General features: G+C 36.8%; 4 protein-coding genes across 6 annotated transcripts; 1 reads left to right on the forward strand and 3 right to left on the reverse strand.

Moving 5' to 3' along the window:
- Positions 1-39: 39 nt before the first annotated feature.
- Positions 40-11498, reverse strand: crot (carnitine O-octanoyltransferase). The gene is made up of 17 exons (XM_081388445.1): positions 11322-11498; positions 10893-11030; positions 9036-9160; positions 8725-8906; positions 8444-8568; positions 8247-8355; positions 6033-6126; positions 5779-5904; positions 5589-5690; positions 4797-4880; positions 4608-4715; positions 4325-4455; positions 4114-4237; positions 2732-2810; positions 2548-2641; positions 2352-2471; positions 40-2180 (listed from the first exon to the last, which is right to left on the reverse strand). The coding sequence occupies exons 2-17, from the start codon at positions 11005-11007 to the stop codon at positions 2060-2062; spliced, it is 1839 nt and encodes a 612-aa protein (XP_081244571.1). The 5' UTR covers positions 11008-11030; positions 11322-11498; the 3' UTR covers positions 40-2059.
- Positions 11136-18156, forward strand: rpp38 (ribonuclease P/MRP 38 subunit). 3 transcript variants are annotated; one of them, XM_081388448.1, is made up of 2 exons: positions 11136-11329; positions 16286-17392. In XM_081388448.1, the coding sequence occupies exon 2, from the start codon at positions 16304-16306 to the stop codon at positions 17135-17137; it is 834 nt and encodes a 277-aa protein (XP_081244574.1). In that variant the 5' UTR covers positions 11136-11329; positions 16286-16303; the 3' UTR covers positions 17138-17392. The 3 variants fall into 3 exon arrangements, with proteins under 3 accessions (XP_081244574.1, XP_081244576.1, XP_081244575.1); XM_081388450.1 differs by lacking the exon at positions 11136-11329 and adding an exon at positions 15993-16161 and having other exon boundaries at positions 16291-17752; XM_081388449.1 differs by lacking the exon at positions 11136-11329 and adding an exon at positions 16002-16161 and having other exon boundaries at positions 16286-18156.
- Positions 12387-14666, reverse strand: acbd7 (acyl-CoA binding domain containing 7). Its single transcript, XM_081388451.1, has 4 exons — positions 14553-14666; positions 13839-13956; positions 13664-13726; positions 12387-12718 (listed from the first exon to the last, which is right to left on the reverse strand). The coding sequence occupies exons 1-4, from the start codon at positions 14562-14564 to the stop codon at positions 12645-12647; spliced, it is 267 nt and encodes an 88-aa protein (XP_081244577.1). The 5' UTR covers positions 14565-14666; the 3' UTR covers positions 12387-12644.
- Positions 17228-25111, reverse strand: nmt2 (N-myristoyltransferase 2). Its single transcript, XM_081388446.1, has 12 exons — positions 24902-25111; positions 24021-24138; positions 23784-23928; positions 21945-22063; positions 21713-21804; positions 21492-21608; positions 21203-21373; positions 20994-21102; positions 20665-20835; positions 20404-20571; positions 20120-20257; positions 17228-18818 (listed from the first exon to the last, which is right to left on the reverse strand). The coding sequence occupies exons 1-12, from the start codon at positions 25012-25014 to the stop codon at positions 18798-18800; spliced, it is 1482 nt and encodes a 493-aa protein (XP_081244572.1). The 5' UTR covers positions 25015-25111; the 3' UTR covers positions 17228-18797.
- Positions 25112-26478: the final 1367 nt, after the last annotated feature.

The following is a 26478-nucleotide window of genomic DNA, read 5'->3' on the forward strand; positions in this document are numbered from 1 at the left end:
TATACTGTAAAATAGAGAAATAGACCATAGACTTTAATTCTGAATTTCAGTTTTTTTATTGCGCATTGATCGGATTTAATCGGTAAATGTGTTTCCATCGTAGTTTATGTCTTCTTATAGGATAAAAAAAAGTTCCAACGTTTTGATTACAAGGTCAAAAAAGTTTAAAATATGAAACATATGTATGGATGAATTGTTCACACAATAAGAACAAAACATGCTTTTAGAAACAGTTATAGTGAATAATCGTCATGCTAAGGTGTATAAATGTTTACAAACCTAAATCACATTCACCGCTGGTTTAATGCCATAGTGAAAGGATTCCATATGCCAAGCTAGATTTTGATCATTTAGGGTTTTATCATTTTTATTAGGGTTTTATTTTGTTAGGGTTTAACTTGTCTTTCCATAAAATTTTAATTCTTATCCAAGACACTGGTTTAAAGATTTGCTGCATACAAATATGAAGCAAAGTTCACAGCTGGAGTCAATGACCCGCCAGAAAACAATGTGCTTTCACACTGAGACTCTTAGGAAATGAGGACTAAAAGACTATCATTATTATTTACACAAAATAACTTTATGCATTAAACAAGCAATTAGAGAGCTGGAAACGGTAAAATATTTACAATCAATGCAGATATCAGAGGCGTCAGTCTCAAGAATTCAAGAACGGAAAACAGCCAGGCATGTTTAAGGCCATGAGTGATAAAGATAGTTTGGTCAACTAAAATTCATACACAAATACAGATTTTCACACCTTGTGAATACTTAATCAGTGGCAATGTCTGCAGTATCTCTGCATGTAATTAAGTAGGCAATGAGTGACAAGCCAACCTGTGTTCTTGGCAAACTTGAGGGCAATTCACATTCAGATTTACATGCATGCATGACAAAACTTGTAATTCAAAATAACAAGTGGAAAAGGTTTAGGTGGAAAGGAAAAAGCCTGTAATATCTGAACCAACTGAAATGATAACTTTCAGGAACATTTATTCAATGTTTCTTAATCAAATCTACAATTTTTAACAAACGGTAAGACATTTTTACATCAGCATGTATATCTTCAATATGAAAACATTAATTTATATCGAATTAGCCTTGAAGTTTGAAAAGCCACACGATAGTTAAGAAAATCTTAAAATTAAGAAATGTAAAGAGGAATTATATGTCTGCATTATATTTGTGCAGTTGCATTGATTGTGCACTAAAAATATAAAAATCAACCCGTATATCTATTGTGCATGTAAGAGGTGAATACGAGGTCAGGATCGAGTTCCAAACTTGAGGGCTGTTTATTGCCTGTGAGTCACTAGAGAATAAAGATCAGCTTAAAAATCAAACTGTGTTGGGTTAAAGCCTCTATATAGTGGACTTAAAGGGATAGTTCACCCAAAAATTTTAATTGTGTCATCAATTACTCTTCAATTTACCCTCAAGTTGTTCCAAACCTGTATGAGATTCCTTCATCTGTCACCAAACAGTTGACGGTAGCCATTTAAAAAAAAAAATCTATGGCTACATGTCAGCAATTTGATTAACAGCATTCTTCAATATATATATTTTTGTGTTCAAAAGATGAAAGGGAACAACTCGAGGGTGAGTAAATGATGACGGGATATTCATTTTTGGGTGACCTATCCCTTTAAGATGCATAAGCATCCTGTGACACTACAGTTTCACAGGTCGACAATTAACAGGAAGCAATACTGCTAATGTAGCATAAACGGTCAGTTAGAAATCATGCAGCACCTCAGAGCAGGGTTTCCTGATTTAAGTCATTCAGAGATGACTAACTGAAGGCACGTGAGAGTTTAAAGCACCGTACTAAAACTATTTAAGGTTATTAATGTCTAGTAACTTCTTGGAAGTATAAATTCTACAGTATAAATTCTGAATATGACCGAAAAAAGGAAGCATGTGAAAACCCTTTATATTTAGATTAGTCTAAAGGGAAAGTCATGCATGTGATTATCTTAGCCCTGCAGAGCTTTGCTTCCTATCCAGAGGCATAACTAAATAAAGTGAGGTTAGACTATACTTCCCAGAATGCTCTAATTTACAGTTGGGACAGAGTAGTGACGTGCATGATGTCATGGAAAGAGGTGCAGAGGTTCTGAAACAGGGTTTCAGCATCCGTCTCTGGATTAGACTTCCAAGCAGTGCAGGATGCAACAATTCTACAATAGGATGAGAAGCATAAGGAATTTAATTAAAACTATAATATGAAAAAAAAAAAAAAACAAACAAAAAAAAAACATTTATATAATATAAAAATAATAATACAATTTCTTGATAGAAATTATAATACATTAAATAATAAAAAATGACAATAACGGATATGAACCGACCTGTCATCACGGATGCGGTAGAAAAAGCCATAACCGTGGGGAACCATGGGTGCAACCGCTCCCAGTACAGTAGTATAGCCCACTAGACTAGTAGAAAGCACAAAACTCCCCCCTCCTCCACTGTAAAACAGAATTTTACATTATACTGCAATAGAAATAAATCAATACACTGAGAATGAACCATGTTGGGCCAGACCTTTTAGAATAGAGTGGATCTGAGTAGAGTTCAGGCACAGGAAGACCCTCCTCTTTAGCAATCAGGTACAAGCCCAGGAGGTGTCTGTCAAAGCCTGAAATGGGCAAAGGTCATTCAAACATTTGTCCCTGCCATATATTATCTATTACCCAATGTAAATATTATCACACTGGCACACACAAACCTTTTCCATCCTGTGCCTCTCCCATCAGTTTGTTGTGTTTGCTGAAGGCTGCATTTAAAGCTTGTCTTTTCTCTTCAGTCTGCATTAAAAAGACCACGAAAAAGCCATCAAAACAAACTGAAAGGATTTAAATGTCTAGAATTCAGGGGTTCCCACTAGGGGGCCTCAGCACACTTCCAAGGGATTGATTTAAAATAAGAGAAAACAAGTATTATAATAAGCTAAAAATGTGTTCACCCCCTCAACAAATACATTTTAAACAAGGACCAAGGTTTCCACAGTCTTGGAAAACCTGGATATACAAGGTATCCTAATTCATAAAAGTCAATAAAAAAATTCATAAAAATCATAAAAGTATGATTTCTAGACCTGAAAAAGACCTGTAAATTGATCAAATCTCAAAACGACATTGGAATTTTAAATAATATACATTTTTCTACTTAAGCAAAGTACTAAAATTTATGTAGGAAATTTTTTTTTGAGTACAAATATAAAAACAAAAATCCTTATCCAGTAAATCATGAGGTGAAACTTTATTTTGATGGTCCACTTCAAACATTCTACTAACTATACATAACTCTACTACGACATGTCAACTAACTCTCATTAGAGTATCAGTAGATTGTAGTTGACTGTTAGGTTAGGGTTCGTTTTTGTAGAACAAGTTGACGTATTTGCAAAGTCACTTATAGTCAGTAGAATGTCTGTTGGGGGACCATCAAAAAAAAGTGTTAGCAGATATTAAGCAAACAGTCTAATACTCTACAAATAGCTAATTGACATGTAGTTGCAAAGTTACTTATAGTTAGTAGAAAAGTGGACTATCGAAATAAAGTGTTACCCATCATGAATGACTGAGAGAGTTTTATTGGTTACTACTAATTTATTGGAGAAGAGTGGGATCCCTGAAGAAAATTCAGGTTTTAAAACTTCTGGAATTCTGAAACTTATTTTTTATATTAATTATTATTATGTTTTTAATCTATAAATTATATCCTAGTTTCTGTAAATGAAAAAAATATACCAAGGCAAATATACCAAAGGAAACCTATATACACAGTTAACCCCTACAATGAAATTTCTAATGTTATCCCAAACCTATATGACTTTCTTTCCTCTGTGAAACACAAAAGGAGAAATTTAGCAAAATGTCTGAGCTGCACATTTCCAAACAATTCAATTTAATGATGATGAGGGCTGTCAAGCTTTAAAAAAGACATCATATTTTTATTTATTTTTCACAAATATTTTTATGATACTTTTAAGGTAAGGAAAAAGATGGGTCATACAGGTTTGGAACAACATGAGGATGAGTAAACGATGGCCGAATTTTCATTTTGGGGCTGAACTAACTCTGTATTTCTTTCACACAGGGCACTCACAGTGGCTGTAGGGTTCAACATGGTTCTGCACCAGTGCTGGGCCTCCACAGTGCAGGGCCTCATGGTTTCTGTGCGGCCATGGAAGAAACGGCGTGTGGTGGCCGTCTCATAACAACTACCAGGCCTGAGAGTGACAGAGAGAAAGATGTCAAACTTAGCAAGGACTGGAACGTCTCGATTATTCGATCGCGTAGTAATCTAACACACTTACTTTCCGTGTAGCCTGTAATATGCTAACTGAAGAGCCAACTGTACAAATGTGTCAGGGTGAAGCTTCCTCTTCTTAATGGCTGCTTTTCCAAAGGAGGTAAAGGCGTAACTGACAACCTGCAGGTCTTTACACTGTTGATACAGACACAATCAGATGAGTGTTTCATGATGTTTACTAAAAACTATATTTTGTTTGCATCAATGCATTATGTGATTGTATAACAATGATTGGTTAATAGTGTGTAGACGTCAATGAGAGTAACGTGTGTGTGTGTGTTACTTACACTTTTGTTGTACTGTTCTTTAGCCAAGGCGATGTCTCTCCTCACCCGTTCATCCACGGTGAAAATGAGTTCCTCTGGCACAGGCATCTCACGCACAACCTCTGAACCCTGGGAGTCAATTGATGACTTCAACATGACAGTCGCTGAACATAAAATGATATACAAGAATATGCATAAAAGTGGTCCTACCTTCCATACTCCACCACAGGCCCTCAGTTTTTGATCTACGTAGTATCCATTAGACACCAAAACCATGGCATCATATGGTGCATGCTTTAAACAAACATAATGATGACAAAAATATGTGATTAGTATTCAAATTATGCATTTATATCATAGACATGTGATAAACATAGACATGGACAGCAATAATCCGATTACTGGTAACATTAAGGCTTTATTCCGACAAAAAAAATATTAGAAAAGTATGTATTTTCTGATAATATGAAACAAAATACACCACAGCAAGATTTAGGGTCAGCAAGATTTTTCAAATGATTTTGAAAGTCTCTTGTGCTCACCGAGACTGCCTTTATTTGATAAAAAACACAGTAATACAGTGAAATATTATTACAATTTAAAATAAAAGTTTAAAATGTAATTTATTCATGTGATGGCAAAGCTGATTTTTCAGCATCATTACTCCAGTCTTCAGTGTCACATGATCCTTCTGAAACCATTCTAATATGCTGATGGTGCTCAAGAAACATTTATTATTATTATTATTATATAATTAGCTGCTTTATATATCCGAGTCAGTATTCTTTGATCAAAAGAATAGCATTTATTTGAAATAGGTATTTTTGTAACAATGTAAAAGTCTTTACTGACACTTTTGCTCAATTTAATGCATCCTTGCTAAATAAAAGTATTAATTCCTCTCAAAAACAAATCTTACTGATCCAAAACTTTTGAACAATAGTGTATGTAAAAATATACATAAACTATAAAAATGCTGCCATAATCAATGATTGTATTTACATCACAGTTAGAAGCGAAGGTCCCATTAGAGAAGCAGATCAGATTGTAAGATTTATCACCCCAGCGGATCGTGGGGTCACCAGTTAATGCCAGCTGGGTCAACTATCATAAAAGAGAGAGAGAAATCATAATTCCATACCTGGAACAAATACAAAATCTGAGTGACATTTATGTATGTATTGTGCTCAACCTGTGTGTAGTTTTCAGGGGTGGCATAGGGCTTGGCATCATCTAGTGCCAGCACAAATAAAGAACTCTGAATGGTTTCTAGTATGGTCTTATTCACAGGATCAATGGAGATCAGATACTCCCGAGCCTGAAGAGAGACAGACGAGGGAAATAATGATAAGCCTGGAATATACTTGTAGATTTCAGCAGAGATTTAGAAACAGTTAATGGAACTCTGCTGAAGAATGTCAGGTGTAGTTCATTTGTCTACTGTACCTTTGCCCAGCGGGTCCTTTCCTCAGTGGTGAGAGCGCTCACTCCGTCCCCCTTAGGCTCTCCATCACAGCATTCTTTAATGTAAGTGAGCTGCCTACATGCGGAATAGCACACTACTTTACTATTTCAGCAGTTTATAGTATGCTTACTGTGTAAAATATGATGGGTGACCTACTATACTATCGTTCAAAGGTTTGGCTGATTTGGTGCTCAAGAAAAATTTCATATTATTATTGTAAGGCGGATGCCAGAAAGTCTACTCCTCGAGGAAACAAAGGACTCTCCTGAGAATTAACATTTGAACACTCTCTTGCATAAGTAGCAACACCATGCGAGACGCACCACACCCTTACAGTCTCCTCATCGCCCTCTGTTCCCCCTCTTCTCTCCCTCACCGAAAACTCACTCAAAGTCTATGCAACGTTACAATAGGCAAGTTTGTAAGTAACTATACATGTTTGGTATCATTTGAAATGCGACTGATACAAAGGTCTACCAAAAAGGCAATAAAGTTTTTAAGATTTTAGAGATATCTTGCTTACAGAGGAGGTTGGGTCTTTCATGCAAATGACTTTCTGTCCTCAAAAGGTGTAAACTCTGGAGATTTGATTATTGCAAATTCCCATTGTTAGCTGAAGTCTCAATCTGAAGAAGATTTCTGTCTTGGTCCGGTATTTAAGGAGATGTTTCAGGAGGCTCAGGGCGCGTTTTGTGGTAGAGCATCAGCCCGTAATGCTGAATGTCCTCAGAAACTCAGCCTCATGTATTTTTTCTAATGTCAGGTATGCATCTTTTACTCTTCATACCAGAGCATTTGATGTTTTGTATTGATTATATTTGAATGGATTATTTAATTGGCATGATACATTTACTTGAATAACAATAAATTGTTACATTTGAATTTATTTGGACTTACCCTGAAATTATTTTCTCAAGTAGATTAAGTGAAGGCTGATGTGTCCGCAAATCTCCGTCAGCTTAGTAATGGACTAAAGTCCAGTTTTGAGTGGAGCATAGGGCACAGCAACTCTGATTTTAGAGCTCTGGCTAATACTTGGCACTAGATTAAATGTACTTAGACTGTAAATGCTAAAAAGAGACAGCAAACTGCTGCTCGACCAACCTAAATAGGGTGAGACTTACCAATGTTTAATGTAATGATACTCTAGCTAAGTGTACATGGGAGACCATGGCATGACCAAATCAAAGCTGCTATCAGAGAAGTAATATTGATCGGTTAATATCTGTAGTAGTGGTCATGACCTCTGACTAGAGATAGTGTTGTTTTAATTCAAGTGTATACAGATCTATGGGGACTAAATAAAGTATCTTAGATAGAGTAAGCGTGAATGCGACCATCTAAGGTATTAGTCAACCACCTCTGTCTAGTGACCAAAACTGACGAGTTTGTGATTGTGAGACCTGCATTAAACAGTCGGCGCGAGGCTCTCTGTGCAACATAGATTCCTAATGAACTGGTAAAATATAAAGTAAAGAGTTAAATAGAATAATCAAATATCTATATAAAGTATCATATTAATGACTAATAACCAAATGGCATTCCAACCTAAATTCAAGGTCGCAATAAAATAGAGTCAGATAAAAGTAAATTGGAATTAAAATACTTAGCCACACTGAAAAGACAGAACGCGCAGGAAACCTTCACCCGCTTATAGGAAACTGTCATTGGACCGATTGGGGGGCAATCCATTTTTGTGCAAGGCAAGCCATGATACATATTTATAAGGATTCTTTTAAGAATAAAAAGTTCAAAAGAACAGCATTTATTTTAAATAGAAATCTTTTGTAACATAAATGTTATAAATGTTTTAATTTAATGCATCCTTGCTGAGTAACGGAATACCAATATTTGACAAAATTTGACAAACAGAGGCTACTGCATGATACTAGTTTTTAATATCATTATTTCATCAGACCGTCCAATGTTATATTGAAAATGCAAATTCGGTTGAAAATGCAAAATTCACCATTTTAATTTCCAAAATGTTAAATGAACAGAACTGGCAGAATTTAACATGTGGTCACATGACAATGACGTAGTGTACTACTATGTGAAACATTTATAGTAGAATACTGCCTATTGTTTTATTACCTAATTAAAATATCTAAAATGTTTGAAGACATATATTAAGACAGATTACACAGAAAAACAAGCCAATGAATCAATGACGACAAGGATGCTTGGCTCCATACCTCAACAGCTCTGGAGGGGTGAGGATACGGCCATCACAAAGAGCATCAAATGTGAACACCCTCCCACAACACATCACTATCAAGTGAGAAGGGCAGGGTCCTTCGCTCTCTGCAACACGCAGAGATCACACATGCAGCATCATGTAACATTCGGATGGACACATGTATGCACACAAACAAGCATGCATATGCCTGACCTGTTTTGAAGAAGTTAAGGATGGTGTCTTTAGTGATGCCAGGCACTTTGCAGGTGCAGAAGAGCATGCGGAACTGATCCATGTCAAAGGGTATCGTTCCTGCTTTATGAACAGCCAGCCTCTCTCTGATTAATATCAGCAAATGCAAACAAATATCCATATTACTTACATGACGCAGACAAAAACAAGCCATTCACAATCAGAAATATACAGAGATTAGACACTTGCGAAAATCAATTTCTACATCGGCTGTTTCTTTGTTTACATAAGTGATCACATACGTGCGGATAAGGTCCCAGTACTGGAGGATGAACCACAGATTTATGCTGGACCTCTCCAGCTGTGTGCCCTCACATAGAGGCCAGCAGTGCTCCAGGTAGGCTGTAGGTCCCCCAAAATTCACATTCAGCTGAGAGGGCATGCGTACCTCTAGATATGCTGTGTCCAGCCACCAGTCCTCGAGCTGAAGAAGAAAAAACACCAGGTTAAAATAAATCTATAAGCTACACACATGAAAATACACGTCATGAATTAGTTATGTAAGTGATTCATTAGTGTGGCTCAAACAGAGCAATACAAAAAATGCGTGTACCCAGTTGCGCCTGCTCTTGGCTCTCTGCAGAAGCTTGTGGTGCAGCTGTTGTCCGATACCCTCCTCAAAGCGTTTCACAATGGCTTCTGTGGCTCCAAACTCCTCCTCAGACGCAAAAGGTTTTACTGGAGAAATAATAATAATAATAATAATATCTAATTTAATTCTGCATTTTTCCCAGCTAGGTGAACATATGTATTTTATAAAGGAAATTACCAAAAAATAGTTTCAATATATTTTTTATTTTATTTATTATTTATGTTAATTAATTTAAAAAATGTATATTTAATGTTAATGTTTCATTTAATGAAACAATACTTTGAAATCTACAGTTTTATAATGGGAATCAATGTATTTTAGTTCTAAACAGGGCACTGTGTTTTCTCTGGTCACACATATGACCAACAATGAGTTGTTCATGTATAAGACAAAATACTCATAATAATACATCCTTTAAATAAGACATGTACACATTATGGTAGTTTATATACAAATTATATGTCATCTTTGCTTCCTTTTTAACAGAACTTTGACACAAACCAGTGTTATTTTAGTATAATTTATATACTATTATTTGAATTGTCTTTAAAGGTCCCGTTCTATGCCCCTTTTCACAAGATGTAAAATAAGTCTCTGATGTCCCCAGAGTGTTTATGTGAAGTTTGAGCTCAAAATACCCAACAGATCATTTTTTACAGCATGTTTAAATTGACATTTTTTGGGGCTCAGAAAAACGAGCCGTTTCAGTGTGTCCCCTTTAAATGCAAATGAGCTGCTGCTGGACGGCACAGGGGGCGGAGCTTCATGAGCTCGCGCTCAGTCTGTCAGGATGACAAATACGTTATAATAACCGTAATTAAAATACTAAACCATACCTGTTTCATCTCTATACAGCAATCTGACTCTGTAGGCATTATTGTCCGACTCGAAACTCTCAGTAACGGCGTTCATTTCGAGTCGGACAATAATGCCTACAGAGTCAGAGTGCTGTATAGAGATGAAACAGGTATGGTTTAGTATTTTAATTACGGTTATTATAACGTATTTGTCATCTGCTTGTAGGCTATGTATCCATTATTTATTAATAGCCTACAAGTCTGCTGTCTGAATGATGATCAAACATGTACTGATGAGTTTAATAAAGTTTATTGTACATCACACAAAAGATGAAGCGTCAGTTTTACTTCAGAAAATCACCGTAAGAGCTGAGTAAACACAGTAGGCTAAGTTATAAGAAGTGCGCAAGTAGCCAGTAGAGTTGAGGGAGCATTCCTGTGGGCGGAGGTTAGTCAAGAAACGGTTCTGGTGATGTCACTAATGCAGGATGTAGAGGGGTGTAGTCCAATCGAGCCGTTTTTTGTAGTCAACTTCTGTTAAATAAAATATCTGGCTTGGCATTGAACTTTGAGCTTTATAATTTTACAGATATTATTTATGCTCTAACAGCAACATTACACACTAACTAAAGTTTGAAACATGGAATCGCATGCAACGGGACCTTTAAATTTTGTTTTTAAGTTGTTTTAATACGGTTTAATGTTTATATACGTTTTTATATTTCTATATAGCTTTAATTTGTATTTCTAGTACTTTTCAAACTAGCTTTATTTAAATTAGCGAAAACAAAACTGAATAGTTTGCAACAACATTAACACAGACATCATAACTGAATTTAAACAGCTCTGGTCATGTCTCCATTTACTATAATATGTCAACATGTCATGAAATCAGAAGTATGAAGTACATTTGGTCATAAATGTTACCAGTGAAATGAAATAGTTTGATAACACTCCCATCCCCATGTAATTACATATACTATCCAGCAGATGAGAATGCAGGCGTTGAACGAGCTCTCACCTGCATGCAGGTATTTGTGGAGTGTGTCCTGTAGAGCGGGCACAGGTAGAGGAGGGAGGCTGCTCTGAAACTGAAATGTCCGCTCTGCAGTGGACTCGAACATCTGATTATCCATTATTACTGGACTGATTATTACAACTGCGAATCAAATCAGATCAATAGTCAGAAAGGCTCATTGGCAGGATGCCCAATCATATCATATTACAAACACGCTTCTGCAAAATCTGTTTGTTTACTCCCCCTAGAGACGTGCACTTGACGCAGTGACTTTTAATGCAGGATTTACTCTGGATTTACTGCAGTAATGCATGACTAAATCACCGAAATCACGTCATCAGGCATATAAGTTAAATAATTAAATCTTAAATACATATGTAGGTCATGATGAATACGCATAAGGAAAACGGAAACATTATCGAAGTGACTTACCTCAGTAAGTAAGTAATACTTTATTAATCCAGAAATGAATGTGAAGCTGCACGGGTAAAACGGTGAGTATTGATACTTTTCTGAAGAAGCTCGATGTGTTCATTCAACACTAGACCGAGAATCTGTTCCGTTACCTTTGCCCTAATTACTAGATGTGAAGTCAAAAACAATAACAATGAATCAACCAACATGGCCAACCGCCTGAGCATATTTCAAAATACAGGTTCTGCAGGAACGTGACGGCGAATGAATAATGACAGGTTGTGTACATATTTAGCCAAATAAGAATGTTTTCAGACGTTTTTGAAAATTTTCTACGATATAAATGCGTTAGAACTGCGAATAAACGCACATTAGTGCACATTAGTCATTCTTTCAAAAAAGTTTTTTCAAGCCATTTATTAATTCAAATCAAATATCACTAATTTGACCTAAAAAATAATCATTTTCATAATTAAATGAAAAATCAAAGCATTGATAAAATGCTTTGTTTTTAAAGTAAAATAGTTTTCTATTGTTCTTATAATCTCTGGACATTTTTGAATTTAGGCACCAACTTTAATATAAAAAAATGTTCGTCATATTTTTTTATGTACTTAAATGAAAAATAACAACTTAAATGATCTAGACAAAAATGTCATTTCACATCACTGATTGAGATACATAAATAAGGGATTGTATATGTAAAAACATTTTTTTAATTTTTTTATTTTACTTGAGAAAAAAAAAAAGACCGATGGATGGATCAGGTAATTCAAATGGCAGATACTTAAAGTATTGGTTTGTTGCAAACACTACTGTTCGATTCACTCAAAGAGTTTTCTGCCATTCCTGCTTATTTTCCGACTTAGCAACACTTTACAAAAGGCCTGGCCTTGCATTCGGCATGCATTCGATCCAAATGGGGTTTTGTGATGTCTGTGCTTCAGTGAGCACTGAGAAGACAAAGAAGGTTTTTGTGTAAGGGCACAACTACTGGTCCTCGAGCCTGAGTTACTCAGCTAAATACTAATGAAGCAATGAAAAGATTTTGTAAGGATATTGAAAATAAAGAGGACAACATTACCATGATATTTGACAGCTTTATTCAATGACTATTTTGTACAGATGACTCAAGATTATATGCCTACATCTTTAGGTCACTCTAATTGGCAATGAGATATTATCAGGTGGTATCACTATTTTACCAGGTTATCTGTTAATCTATATTACACAAGAAAAACAGATTAAATAAAAAACAAACTGGCTTATTATTTCAATTTTGCAGCTTTTTAATAGTTACACTTTTATATCAAGGTAAAAATAAGGAGATGATTTTCTCCATCACATTCCATACTTTTCAATTACTTTCTTGGCCACAGAAATATAAGCATTCATGGCATCTTCTTCAGACATTCCTGTTGGAGAAAAGAGTGATGAATATGAATCACGTCGTCATCAGAAACATTTGAAAGGTCTCAGATATAACCTTAGCTGAGTAAAAATCTGAATACAATTTACATTTACAAACAAGTGGAGTGTATGTGATTACTGAGCAAACTGTGCAAAGTATGACATTCTGTCTATTGCAAAATAACCTTAAAGGGATAGTTCACCCAAAAATGAAAATTAGCCCATGATTTACTCACCCTCAAGTCATCCTAGGTGTAAATGGCATTCTTCTTTCAGACGAATACAATCGGAGTTATATAAAAAATGGAAGAATGGAAAATGGAAGCTAGGAACGTGTTAAATATGAATATTTTTCTTACACAAACTCATCTCTTCACTTCAGAAGGCCTTTATTAACCCCCAGGAGCCGTGTGGAGCACTTTTATCATGAATGGATGCACTCTGATGGACTTCAAAACAGAAACGGCCATTCACTGCCATAATAAAGCTTGGAAGAGCCAGGACATTTTTTAATATAACTCCGATTGTATTCGTCTGAAAGAAGAATGTCATATACATCTAGGATGACTTAAAGGGATAGTTCACCCAAAAATGAAAATTCTGTCATCATTTACTCTCACCCAAGTTGTTCCAAACCTGTATGACTTTCTTTCTTCTGCTGAACACAAAAGAAGATATTTTGAAGAAAGTCGGTAACCAAACGACTGATGGACCCCATTGACTTCCATAGTAGAAAAAAAAAATACTATGGATGTCAATGGGGACCAGCAACTGTTTAATTACCAACCTTCTTTAAAATATCTTCTTTTGTGTTCAGCAGAAGAAAGGAAATCATACAGGTGTGGAACAACTTGAGGGAGAGTAAATGATGACAGAATTGTCATTTTTAGGTGAACTATCCAAATAATGAAAATGTTGACTGGAAAAAAAGCAGGATCTATATTACTTACCTTTCCTTAAATTCCATGCATCCCATTTGGCTTTCGCTGTTAGTTCGATAAATCCAGGTCTATCTGCACAACACAGATCATACACATTTGCAATTATTAGATATAACTGTCAAGCTCAGAAGTATAGTTAAATTTTTTTTTTTTAAACTACATATTTGTACAACAATTGCCATACCAAAATTAATGTCCCCAAAGCTAGCTTGCTTGTAGAGGCCGTACAAATCTCCCAGCTCCTTGTCTGTAGGTCTGGTCTTCACTCTCTTTATATCCTCTGCATATTGCTCAAATTCATCCTATAGCCACAGACATCATGACTTAATTATTTTCCCTGCAATCCTATAATTATATAACCAAGCTCTAATGTGCATCTGCTTACACCTGAAAAAAAGCGTCACATAGTCTGACTCATTATGGCCCTTGAGCAATATCTTAGTCCCAACGCATCATGCATTATTCCCAGACTGTAGCTATGCAGCCTATTGTTTAGGATCAAAACGAACTAACAGTTGTGCTTTCCAACATGAATGATCTTTGGGCCCATATAAACATACAGGCTATCGGTTGCCACTTGGAATATGATCTATCAATTACAAGACTTTCAAATGGAAAAATAATTGTTTGTGAATAGTCTATGGCTTCATCGCGCAACTTTTTAATACATCAAGAACGACGTAATACATTACCAACATCAATACGCTGCAGATGACAACACGAGGAAAATAACATTAGCTTTTGTGTATACAGCATTATAGCAATACACAGTGTTTCTTTAACTTTATTATACCAGGTGCTGACTTAAATGAATATCCAACGTGCTTGAATTCACGCGCTTTACATAGCAACAAACGCATGGAACGTGAAATGAAATGAAAACAGTGCAGTTAAATACCTTCAAAGTCATTTTCTTAGGCGAGTATCGTGCGACTGGGCGCGTCAGCTAGTACAGAATCTGAAGATGAATAGTTCACGATGACAGTGACACGGCGCGGATCTCCAGTGCGCTGGAGTGAAGCTGAGCGCTGATTGGCTGATGAAACATCCGATGGCAAGTGGTTCTTACTGCAGAGCCAAATGACGTCCAGCTCCACCTCTCTGCACGTCATGGGTTGAGCTCGACCCAGTCCAGCTCCACCTCTGTGGATCTAATGGGTGGAGTTCTTGGGAGGGTTCGGGTGTGTTTGTTTATTCTAGATCCACTCATTACACCCAAATTACATTCATAGAGGGGGAGCCAGACTTCACACTCCACCCATGGCTCTGCAGCAAGCGGCCTCTCTCCGAGAGTGAAACCCAATGTTTATTCCAGTTTACTCAGTTTCTCTAGTGAAACCATTATGGAAAAATGATTAATTGACCACCACCCTGATAGAACACGTACATCTAGGAGACATCTATTTGATGTGTGTGTTTTTATCTGGAAGATGTATTTTTTCGAGTGTTTGCTCATCTGCAATACGTCTCTAAGACATATACAGTCAGATGTTAAATGGACATTTCAAATAATGAAAACTTACCTGATGTTTATCAGATGTTTGTACACAGCATGATGCTTTTCAGATGATCTGCTCTTTAACAGACATCTTAGAGACTGGCAGGTCACCGTTTGCAGGTTCAGTATACTTTAGATTTAAAAAAAGTATTTTAAGTGTCTTAACCATTTTAATCACAAATCAATGGTCAGGAAATTAGCAAGAATTTCACAAATACTGTAGATAAAGTAGCTTAGCATGGAATAGCCTTCCCCGACTTGCAGACAGGTTTACAGGAAGAAGTAAGTGTTGTTCCACTCAGTGTTAATGGTTTCAAACATGAGTAGTTGAAAAATGTCTCCCAGTTTAATGTGAGACCAAATATTCACTAAAGGGTTTAAATCTGGACTCTGACGAGAGACCACGCCTGCCTGATGATCCAGATGGACTTGTTCTTAAGACACTTCCTGGTTGTCTTTGAAGTTTGGGCGGGAGCATTGTCTTGTTAAAAAACCGGATCATTCCTTACATAGTTTCTATTCTATTGTTTAGCAGAGTAAATTCTATGAAAAATTGTTTAAATAGTATTCCCTTAAATTTGTTTCTAATCAGATTACATTAAAATGACATAATCATTTTTTTTAATGACATAATTGGCCAACCGGTTACAATAGTTCTGTTTATATTATTAATATCAATAATTAATAAATAACTATTTAACGTAGGCCTATTTATTGTGTTTCATAATATAAAATATATATGACCTGAGAAGTTGTATTAGTAAATTGTAGTACATGAAAAAAAAAAGCCTGCTGACTGTGATATCTAACCGGTTTATGACTGAACACCTCTGTCCCTGCAGAGAATCCGTCGCTAGATGGCAGTGTGACCGTTGAACTATTTATTGTGTGACACCACAGAAAAAGATCTTTAAAAACAACATGTCTGCGCGCAGAGAAATGTGCACACGTTGTGGAAGTGAACCCCCTTTTTAACCCGTGAAATATTTATTTCAGGCTGTTTTATTAGGTTTGTATAACATGATAATTATATATATTGGTCCATATGAAATACTATATAAAAAGAGTTGCGCTGCTGTAATTTTGCAGGCCTCTGAGTTTTATGATTATTGATGCTGAATTTTGCTTAAAAGCTCAGGTTTGCAGAAAGAATGTCTACCCCAGCGAAAGGGGCAATGAAGAAAGAAAAAAAGAAGCCCATTCCAGTGAAAACATCTCTGATGAGCCCATACAGACCAAGCTGGAGACCACTTGGAGAAAAGAGAGACAAGAATTTCATCCTGAACACGCTGAAAGACAAAATATCCGCTATTGGGCTTCAGAAACAACGTGTCAAGAGGTTTCGCGAGTGGGGAAGCAGAAGGAGGACAAGGAAAAAGGCATCAAATCCCACGGAGGATCCAAAACTAGCTCCTGAACCCGCAGAGAATGTCCAAACCCTCTCTAAGCCCACCGAACCGTGCTGGACCAACCCGGCCGTGAGGAAACAGCTGGCCATTGGCATCAACGAGGTCACCAAGGGTTTGGAGAGGAATGAGCTGAGTTTGGTGCTCGTGTGTGATTCGGTCAGGCCAGCACACATGACGTGGCATTTAATCCCGCTGAGTAATACGAGGTCGGTGCCCGCCTGTCAGGTGCCCGGTCTGAGCGACAGTCTCTCGGGGATGCTGGGTCTCAAGTGCGTTCTGGCGCTGGGATTCAAACGCGGTGCCGAGGCGTTCGAGGATGTGGTCCGCGCGATCACGCCCGTGGTTCCGCCGTTCAACGTAGATTGGATTCCAACGGAATCAACACCGAAAGCCGAAGAAAGGCAGACTGATACAGAAAAGGGACTGAAGAGGAAATTAGAAGATATATCGGATGAAGCCAGTGACCCCTCTCCTTTAATCCTCCAGCCTCTGAAAGTGAGGAAAACCATCCCGAATCCCACAAAAATTAGAAAACCGAAAAAGAAAGGAAAGCAAAAGTTCTCATCAAGTGTTTAGCATGATTACTATTTAGGTTGTTTGGACACATTTAAGTGTTTAGTTATTTACAAAAGTGATGGTTATGGAGAGGGAAAAGATCCAAGTGGATTGTTTTTGGATGCTTTTATTCAGTCAAATATCCATGCTGGTATACCTTGATGTATATTTTTGACAATTAATTATTTGGGTGGACTGTCATGTTTGACATGGTGCTGGTACGTATTCCCATTAGTTCCAACCTGCAATGGAGTTCAATAAAAATACTGTCTTCAGAAAGAGAAAGCCGATCATTTAAAACTACACAATTTGACATTTAAAAAAACAACCTCTCTGAAACAAGGCAAGTACTTTGGGTGCTCTCGCCTTAACCCATAAGTTTTAAACCATACAGATTGGGGGGGGAAAAAAAGTTTCATGCTCATTTCATACAGCAAGCCTTAGAAAAAAACATACACAAAAGTGCCCTGAATGTTATTGAATGAAACCACTGGTTAAAATGTGGGACTTTGAAAGAAGTACCTTTCTTTTTAAGCATGTCTGAACGTGCGCTTATTTAAAAGCATATTGTAGATTCAGATACATTAAAGCAAACCATGACATGATAAGCTGTAGTAACACAAAAGAACTCCTGCTATATAATAATGTTGTTCACATTTCATTACGTCCCACCAGTGATTGTAACTGAACAGCGAGCAAAAACTCCTTGTGCTTAAGTATAGCAAAATTCCCAGGGCCTGATCGCAAATGCACCACTTGAATGAGGCTATGGTTTCACTGCAAAGAATACTGACCGCATTAAAAAAAAATCAACAATAAAATGGAACATGTAGCTTAAATACAATCCTAAATATCAGAATTGTTTTACTAAAATTATAATTTAAAAACACTTAGATGGTAAAGAACAGAAACAGGTGGGAAAAGCTACTAAAGATTTGACAATCATGTCTTCATAAAACAAAATGTAATTAAATTCACATTGAAAATTCTAAATGTTTCTTTTGGACACAAAACCTAAATAAAAAAATGCACCTCAGAGCAAACTGGCCGTTTTAGAAACAAATTAATGTTGTGCTTTGAAATGCAATACATTCCTCCACATGTGTAACCATTTACGCTCCCCCCTCCCACACACAGCAGGAACATATACGAACGGTATATGACTTCAAAGGCAGCTCCATAGAAAACTTTGGATTTCGACCCCCGTTCCTGTTCCGTTGTAAACCTCACAACACATAATAAATATCTGGCATTAAATGTACAGCTTGCTAATTCACACAAATGTATCAACACTCCTTCATAATACAGAACAAAAAGACAAAAACCATGGGATTAAACATGTTCTGCGAGAGGATACAGATTGTATGTTAAGGAAAATAAATGAACACTACATGTATGTGTGTGTGTGTGTGTGTGTGTGTGTGTGTGTGTGTGTGTGTATACAGCTTGCGGATGTGTTTGACCTTGATAAATGTTTCTCACATTCTCAGAAAGAGAGTCAAAGACAAAGAGAAAGGAGGGGAGACCCCTCAATAACTGGAACAAGACCTAAGAGAGCTGCACAACATAACTCATTCACTTTGAATGGATGTCAGTTTTTCCTCTTTATATAGACTACATCCAAGTCTGAGAATTCGAGATGGACCTCTGAATCAGTCGGCATCCAATGCGAAGCAGCCGGTTACTGTAAAACAAGGCCAACCTGGGGAGGATGGAGAAGTCAATTAAAACACACTCCAATAATGTTTCTGACAACTAATTACCATCATGTATTCTAAACATTTATATGACTATTTTAATCTCAGTAAAATGCTGATGGAGCACTAAATCACTGAAATATTTTTTTTTTAATCTACAAGGTAGTTTCTGTGTATATTATAATTATATGTATATATAGTTTTATTTAGTGGGAGAAAGAGTTAAGAGGCATCAAAGCTGGGATTTAAATGGTTCATGATCTTTTGACATATAAGAGGTCTCTCTACTTTATTAAAACATGCTGCAAATTTCTTAGCTTAAAACGTCCTCATTATAAACAAAGCATTTGAAGCTCCAAAAACGGCTTGTTTTGATATTGCAGGATCTGGACGTCACATGGGGAAATAAATTTGCATACAAACTGCCTCCAGAGCAAGACACTGACGAATAGTTATACATCATCGCACCATTGGTATTAAATCATTTAGCGGCTGACACTTCCCTACACTTGATGTGAGCACTGCGTCATTTCAAAAGCAAACAGAACCTACTATAATCACTGATGCTGTCTACACTGGATACAATATACAGATGCGCGTTCAGTTTCTGACATAGAAATCCACATGCTTGAGTCGGTCGACAACAAGACAAATGGAAGAGTTAAAGAACGCTCGCTTTGATGCATCCAGTTTAAACAGCTCGTTTGCGTCTCTGTACAGATTTGAGAAGGATCCCAGCGTTGGAAACAAGTGGATAGTTTATTTAAATGGCGCCCTGGATCGCGTCGGAGGATTATAGGTTTGTTCGAAGTATTTTGTTTTGCAAGGCACAGTGTAATGGAGAGTTCACAAAGAAACTTTTGTTGAAAGATGAAGCAGCCAACTGTATTGGATCTGACAGCAGCTGCAACACAAACCGCAAGTAAATGATTTCATAATATTTTGTCTGTAAATTACAGTTTTATATAGATAATGTTTTCAAAACTTTTACTCACATGCAATAGCGAGTGGACTGTTTCCTATGCAATGGCGTTAGCCAATCATAACAGTGGCCATTTACTGGCAAGGCTTAAAGGAGTCGTCCCTTAAAAACGGATCATTTCAGACAGAGGGCCAGAACGAAGGTTAAAAATAATTTTCCCGCATTTTTTTAAATTAATTTATCAAATTTAATTTATTAATTTATACAAATTAATATTATTACAAGAAAACCTCAAGGAACATTAAAAAAAAACAACAACAACAAAGCTATGACCCCTTTAAAATATAATAACAAAACAAAAAAAACTATTTATATCAATCTTACTTTCTCTGGGTCCATGGGAGGGCATTTCCAGTTGTACAGGTAATACTGCAGGTTACCATCTCCAATCCCAAACTTGAGCTTTTCCAAGAAAGTCTTATTGTCCATTAGATCCAGCGCATTAAAAACATCAAAACCTTTCTGTCACCCCGAAACATCCCGGAAAACAAAGGGAAAAAGAAATAGAATATATGAAGACACAATTTAACGACAAATCATTAGTAATCATCCATTAAGAACACAATCAAATAACTGTGTTCTGATGTTTTGCCGTGTTGTGATCATACCAGTTTGGCTAGGATAAGAGCATCATTCATCAGGTCTATGAGCGGCGTCTCTGTATGGACATTGTAAAAGGAATAAGCGGCCTTCAGGCTTTTGTGCAGTGGATGATGCATCACTGTAGATGGCAGGGTGTAGAAACTGATGAAGTCTGTTAGCATCCCATCAGAACCCTTTGAAGGAAGCAGAGTTAGTACAAGAATATGAAGTTAAAGCAGAGTACTAAATTGTGAACAGCACGTAGAGATGAATGTTCCAGCTGGTACCTCGACTACATAAGTGTCAATGATGTTCTCCTGCGGTAGGAACCAGTGCTTCACCTCCTCTTCCCCCATGACAGGACCCAAGTTGAACCGGCTCATGTATTTCTGCAGCAATGCTGTCACCTGCTTCAAATCCCCCTCTCCCATCGACCTCAAACCAGGGGTACGAGTGCTCTAAAAAAAATACAGAACGAAATCAGAGAATAACATTTAGAGGGGAAAAAAAAAAGCATATGGGTTGGGAACAATTTTCATTTCTAGATGCACTTTCCATTAGTGTTCTTCTCGAATAAGGGCCAGGATTTTTATTTTGAAATGACAAAAATGTTTACATCAGGTAATCTGTAGAGCTTCATTGTCCGTTGTAGTGTCATGTTTCTGCTGAGGTGGGAAAACTTAACCTCCACAAGCTTCCTGGGGTTTAGAGAGCGATGCCAGTATCTGTAACGATACAGATATAAACAGGTTCAATCTCACAGAAGTGCTTCTAATAACATAAATGGATTATTTAGTGTTGTAGCAATCCAGCTGGATTTGGTACCTGCATGTAGAAACAGGTTTGGGCAGAACAACACCAGCAGTGTACACAGCTTGGAAAATTCCCTCTAAATTGACCCGCCGCGTGATCTCTCGGATTAGTACAGGAGCGACACGCTTTGAGCGCAATTTTTTATGCACACACAGGAAGTTAATCTCCACCATCCTCTTCAACCTTTGGATGCAAAGAGAATTAGTGCTCTAGTGAGGTTTGGAACAATGAACAACTCTCAGAATTTACAAACAGAAATGGTTCAAAAGTTGGCATTGATGTCATGTGGTAACATACTCACGTGTCATAGATGTGGATGTCTGCAGGAATGGCACTGATGAACCCAACCAGCTTCTTATTGGATGAGACCCTGACACCACAGTGCCACTGGGGCAGCCAACCCGGCGGACGTAACGCCCTTACAATGAAAGAGATCAACATTACACTTGCAGCAAAGCATTACATTAAAGGCATCATCTCAGATGGGCAGAATATAATGCAAACCATCAAACAAGCACTTACCATTTCAGAAAGTTAGGAGAATAGTCAAATCTAAACATGTTGTCATCATCCTCAACATAATTTTCATTCAGCAAAGTGTATAATTCCTTCAGCTACAAGGCAGAAAAGAGAAATTATCATGATGTTGTATGCATAGGACTATTTTATATCTCAATGAATAGCAAAAGCACAGTATAAACAGTAAACACTTTATACACTGACATTCAGTCAGTCATTTCACACATGCACGTACCACTTCAGCATTGCTAAGGTCCAGTGTGTCCCACATAAAGCCCTGTGGGAGGGAATATGGCTCTTGTCTGATATTTTCTTTATCTGGCTCAATTGGTCCATGAGAAGTCACCACCTCATCTGCAAAAAACAGAGGGAGCTCTTTAAGGCTGTGTTTACACTGCAAGTCTTAATGCACAGATCTGATCTTTTGACCATATCCCACCGGTTTACATTCACTTTAGACCTGACTGGTATCCGATATCTGAGTTTACATTAATCCCCGCCCAAAATGATTCTGTTGGTGATCGCTTTACTATGCAACATGGTTGACCCTCGATTTTTCAATGGCCATACTAAAATTATTTTTTAATTCAGATTTTAAATAATTAAATTTGATAGTTCAGGCCAATTTTATAATTCAGGCCATGATTATTTTCCAGACTGGATAAGTTAAAAGCTGTCATGGATGTTTGTAGTGCGAAATCTGACTGAATGGATATAGACAAGAAAATAAGGGTAATTTTGTTATTTTAGTAGTGCTGTACGATTTTTTTTATTTATTTGAATAAATTCAAAGCTGTGAGTTTTAGTGTGAGCGCATGCTGCGTCCTAATACGGCATTAAAAAGCCATCTTTGTGGCCCAGTGTGTTGCCCCCGCCTTGTGGTGGCTTGGAATTCCAAGGGGAAACGGATATGTGTGTTTAGATGTAGGTCAGATGTCCAGATATCGCATATGTACCGGATTTTTGTGTTTACACGTGTGCAAAAAATGCCAATCTGTTTCAGAAAAAATCTGACTTTTGTGCCAGTGTAAAAGTCTTTCAGTGTTGTTTATCCATGTAGATATAATACATGACAAAGCAGGGATTCCCAAATTTTTTGTCAGCCATACCCTTTGACCTAAAATATTTTCTTGAAGTACCCCCTGAGATTTTTAAGTTAATATTTCAATAACACATTCACAAGTTTATGGTTCTGTGAAGTTGGTTAATGGTCACATGACATGCAGGTAAACAAATAAATCATTTCATCTTTTATTAGTAAGTTTTTCGTTTGATTATTTTTATTTTAAATTAATCATTAAACCAGGGGTTAACCCCCCCCCCCTCCCTTCCTTTGGGAAACTCATGTAAAGGACAATGAACAATCAACTGTTTATCATCACAAAATATATCCCTCCAGGATGATCATTAATGTATCAACCTGTTAGTGTTGACCATCTGACTGTACATTATCAAGCTTTTTACACAACCACCTAAATAAGCAAATATTAATTCAATATATTACAAAACATTTCTATTTCAAATAAATGAATAAACTCTCTATTCACAAAAAAATTCTGAAAAAATATATCACCGTTTCTACAAAAACTCTACGCAACAAAAACTGTTTTCAACACTGATAATAAAACAGTAGAAAATCAGCATATTATAATGATTTTTGAAAGAGCATGTAACAATGAAGGCTGGAGTAATGATGCTAAAAATTCAGCTTTGCATCACAGGAAAAAATTACATTTTACAATATATTCAAATAGAAAACAGTTATTTTAAATTGTAATATTTCACAATACAACCTGTATTTTTGATCAAATAAAATCAGCCTTGTTAAGCATAAGAGACTTATTTAAAAAAAAAAGAAGAAAGAACTTATCAACCGCAAACTTTTGAATGATTGTGTAACTAGACATCTTGTGCTTGTGCTTTCATTCGTGATGCTGAGGTTCAAGTTGATTTGTTTGTTGAATACAACACTGTTTAAGGCTTAACGTAAGATTCTGTTCTGTTTTGAGTTTGCCAAGTTGCTTACATTTGCAATGTTGCAATCAAACACGTGCAAAGGTGACGTATGACTCACTGAGTTTGGGCACGGGTTGAGTGTCCCAGAACTGGTACTTGTGCTTTGTGGCCTCGTCTATGTTTTTGGCTGGACCTTGACATGTGGACAGGAGCTCCATAGCTCTCTGAATGTCCTGCAGTTTCTGCATGGGAATGGCAGGGTTCTGTGACAGGAACAGAGTGAAATCAGCTTTTTATTTTTTAATAAAACAACCCTTTGACATTACAAAGTCAGTACACTATACAAAGCAGAAACCTTGATCTCCTGAGAATCAGAGGCAGAGTCAGACTTGGTTCCTCCTGAGCTTGGCTTCTCCTTCTTTCTCTTCTGTTTCTTCTTTTTTTTCTTTGCACCAAGATCACCCCCAGGACTCCTTAACAAAATAACACCTTTCAAATGCCAGATATACCTTACTAAAAATGCATACAACCGTTTCTAAGATTTAAAGAAGATGACAGGTGAAAGTGTCATGTGTGCTATAACAATAGCCTGGAGGGTGAGTGTCAGAAAAAAAAAAAAAAAAAACTAAACTAAACACAAGTGTCAGTATGTTCATGAAAGCATGTCAAACTTTATGGGGATTCCTGAAAGATGTTAGTCTGCCTGACAACAACAGACCCGTTATCATCACCCTCGGTCCTTGAGCTGACAAAGATGCTCGACTGCAATGCTGCTGCTCAGCTCATAAAGAGGATCAAGCGTGTTCGTATTGTTCAGAGATGAAGACACACTAATGAAACCAGGCGCATGATTTCCACTGCCATTGTGTAAATATGAACAACAGTGGCGACTTAAAAACCACACAGACTAACAAATGTGTTCAGAAATATAGTGAAGAAGATACTGGAGGACTTGTCTGACATTAATATCTAGCTAGCTAGAGCTAACTACTTTGATTCAAACGCTGCATAAAGTAAATATCGAGATTTATCTATGCTATTTTAAATGTGTATATATAGCGCTATATATCCATTACACAACTAACGAGCTATTATGTTAGCAGACTGGTTTGAAATACAGTAATTCTCCTCCTGGATACCTGGCTGCTAAGCTAGCCGTTTGTTTACATCTCTGGAGCAGTTAAACGGTAATGGCTTGCCGAGGCTAATCCTCGCGGCTCTCCAGCGCGTGCTCACCCCTGCATGTGCTCATTTTCCTCCTCGTTGTCTCCGTCGATGCCGCAGGTGTCCTGGTCGTCCAGCTCCAGGCTCTGCTGGCTGGCCGCGGACTCGCTGTCCTCCGCCATCATGGATGAATCTGCTGCAAATCCTCACGACAGAACTACTTAATAAAAACCACGGAAAACAGCACCGTCTACCGATTACTGCCACTAACAGCTCGTGAGAGTGGAAATGGAGACGAGGATAGGCTAATGTGAAAATATGCATTTTAAAATGCACGGTTTAGGGTCCATTAATTGTATAAAAAAATCATATTCATTTCATTAATCATATTAATTATTAATGATTTTTTTATGAATACTGCTTGGACTAAAGGAAGTTAAAGAAGAACGTGACAAGTGAATTATAGTGCAATGCCTCTGAATTAAAACGTGAATGTCATCATTATTATTGCGAAATTGTATATTATATTATAATTTGATAGGCTGATAATATTGGTTATCCTAACCCAAAATCAGCTTTATGTGACAATATATATATATATATATATATACATACATACATACATACATACTCACTCACAGTAAGCTACATTTCAAAAGTTTGGAAACTTCAAAATTGTTTAATGTTTTTGAAAGAAAACTCTTATGCTCACCAACTGCATTTATTTAATAAGAAATACAGTAAAAACAGAATATTGTGAAATATTATTACATTTTAAAATAATTGTGTAATATTTTAATAAATTAAATGTAATTTATACCTGTGATGGAAAAGCTGAATTTTCAGAATTATTACTCCAGTCTTCAGTGTCACATGATCCTTCAGAAATCATGATATGAAGATTTGCTGCTCAAGAAACATTTCGTCTTATGATCAATGTTGAAAACGTTGCTGATTAACATTTTTGTGATACCATACAAACATTTGTGCTAAGATAAAAATGTATAGAAATGTATAATGTTGTGAGGGAAATGTATGTTACAAAAGATTTCCATTTAAATAGTGCTTTAATAAATTAAATTTGAGCAAATAAATGCTGTTCATTGAACGTTCTATTCATGAAAGAATCCTGCAAAAAAGTATCACCATTTCTACAAATAGCAGCAAATCAGCCTATTAGACTTCTTTCTAAAGGATCATGTGACACTAAAGACTGGAGTAATGGCTGATGAAAGTTCAGCTTTGCCATCACAGGAATAAATGACATTTTTAAATATATTAAAGGTGGTATCAGTGATTTCAGGCCCAAAAATATTTTTATCACATTCATCTAATCTTTCCTAACGATCCGCTAGCTGCCCGCCCCATAAGCATGCCGTCAAAAAAAACGCGTCTCTGTAGGCAGCCTAGGCTCTGAGATCTGCACACAAAAACAAATGGTTTAGCCAAACACTCAAAACCAAAACAAATAGCGTTCCAACCAATCACCGACAGGGGGAGGGTGTTGTGAGGTTTTGTGCTGGTGCACGGCTGCACGCGAAGTCAGAGCTGAAGAAAAAGCTGGCTCAAAACCTCACAACACCCTCCCCCTGTCGGTGATTGGTTGGAACACTATTTGTTTTGGTTTTGAGTGTTTGGCTAAACCATTT

The sequence above is a fragment of the Scardinius erythrophthalmus genome (genome assembly GCF_964197995.2).
Source record: "Scardinius erythrophthalmus genome assembly, chromosome: 16".
Classification (NCBI taxonomy): Eukaryota; Metazoa; Chordata; class Actinopteri; order Cypriniformes; family Leuciscidae; genus Scardinius; species Scardinius erythrophthalmus.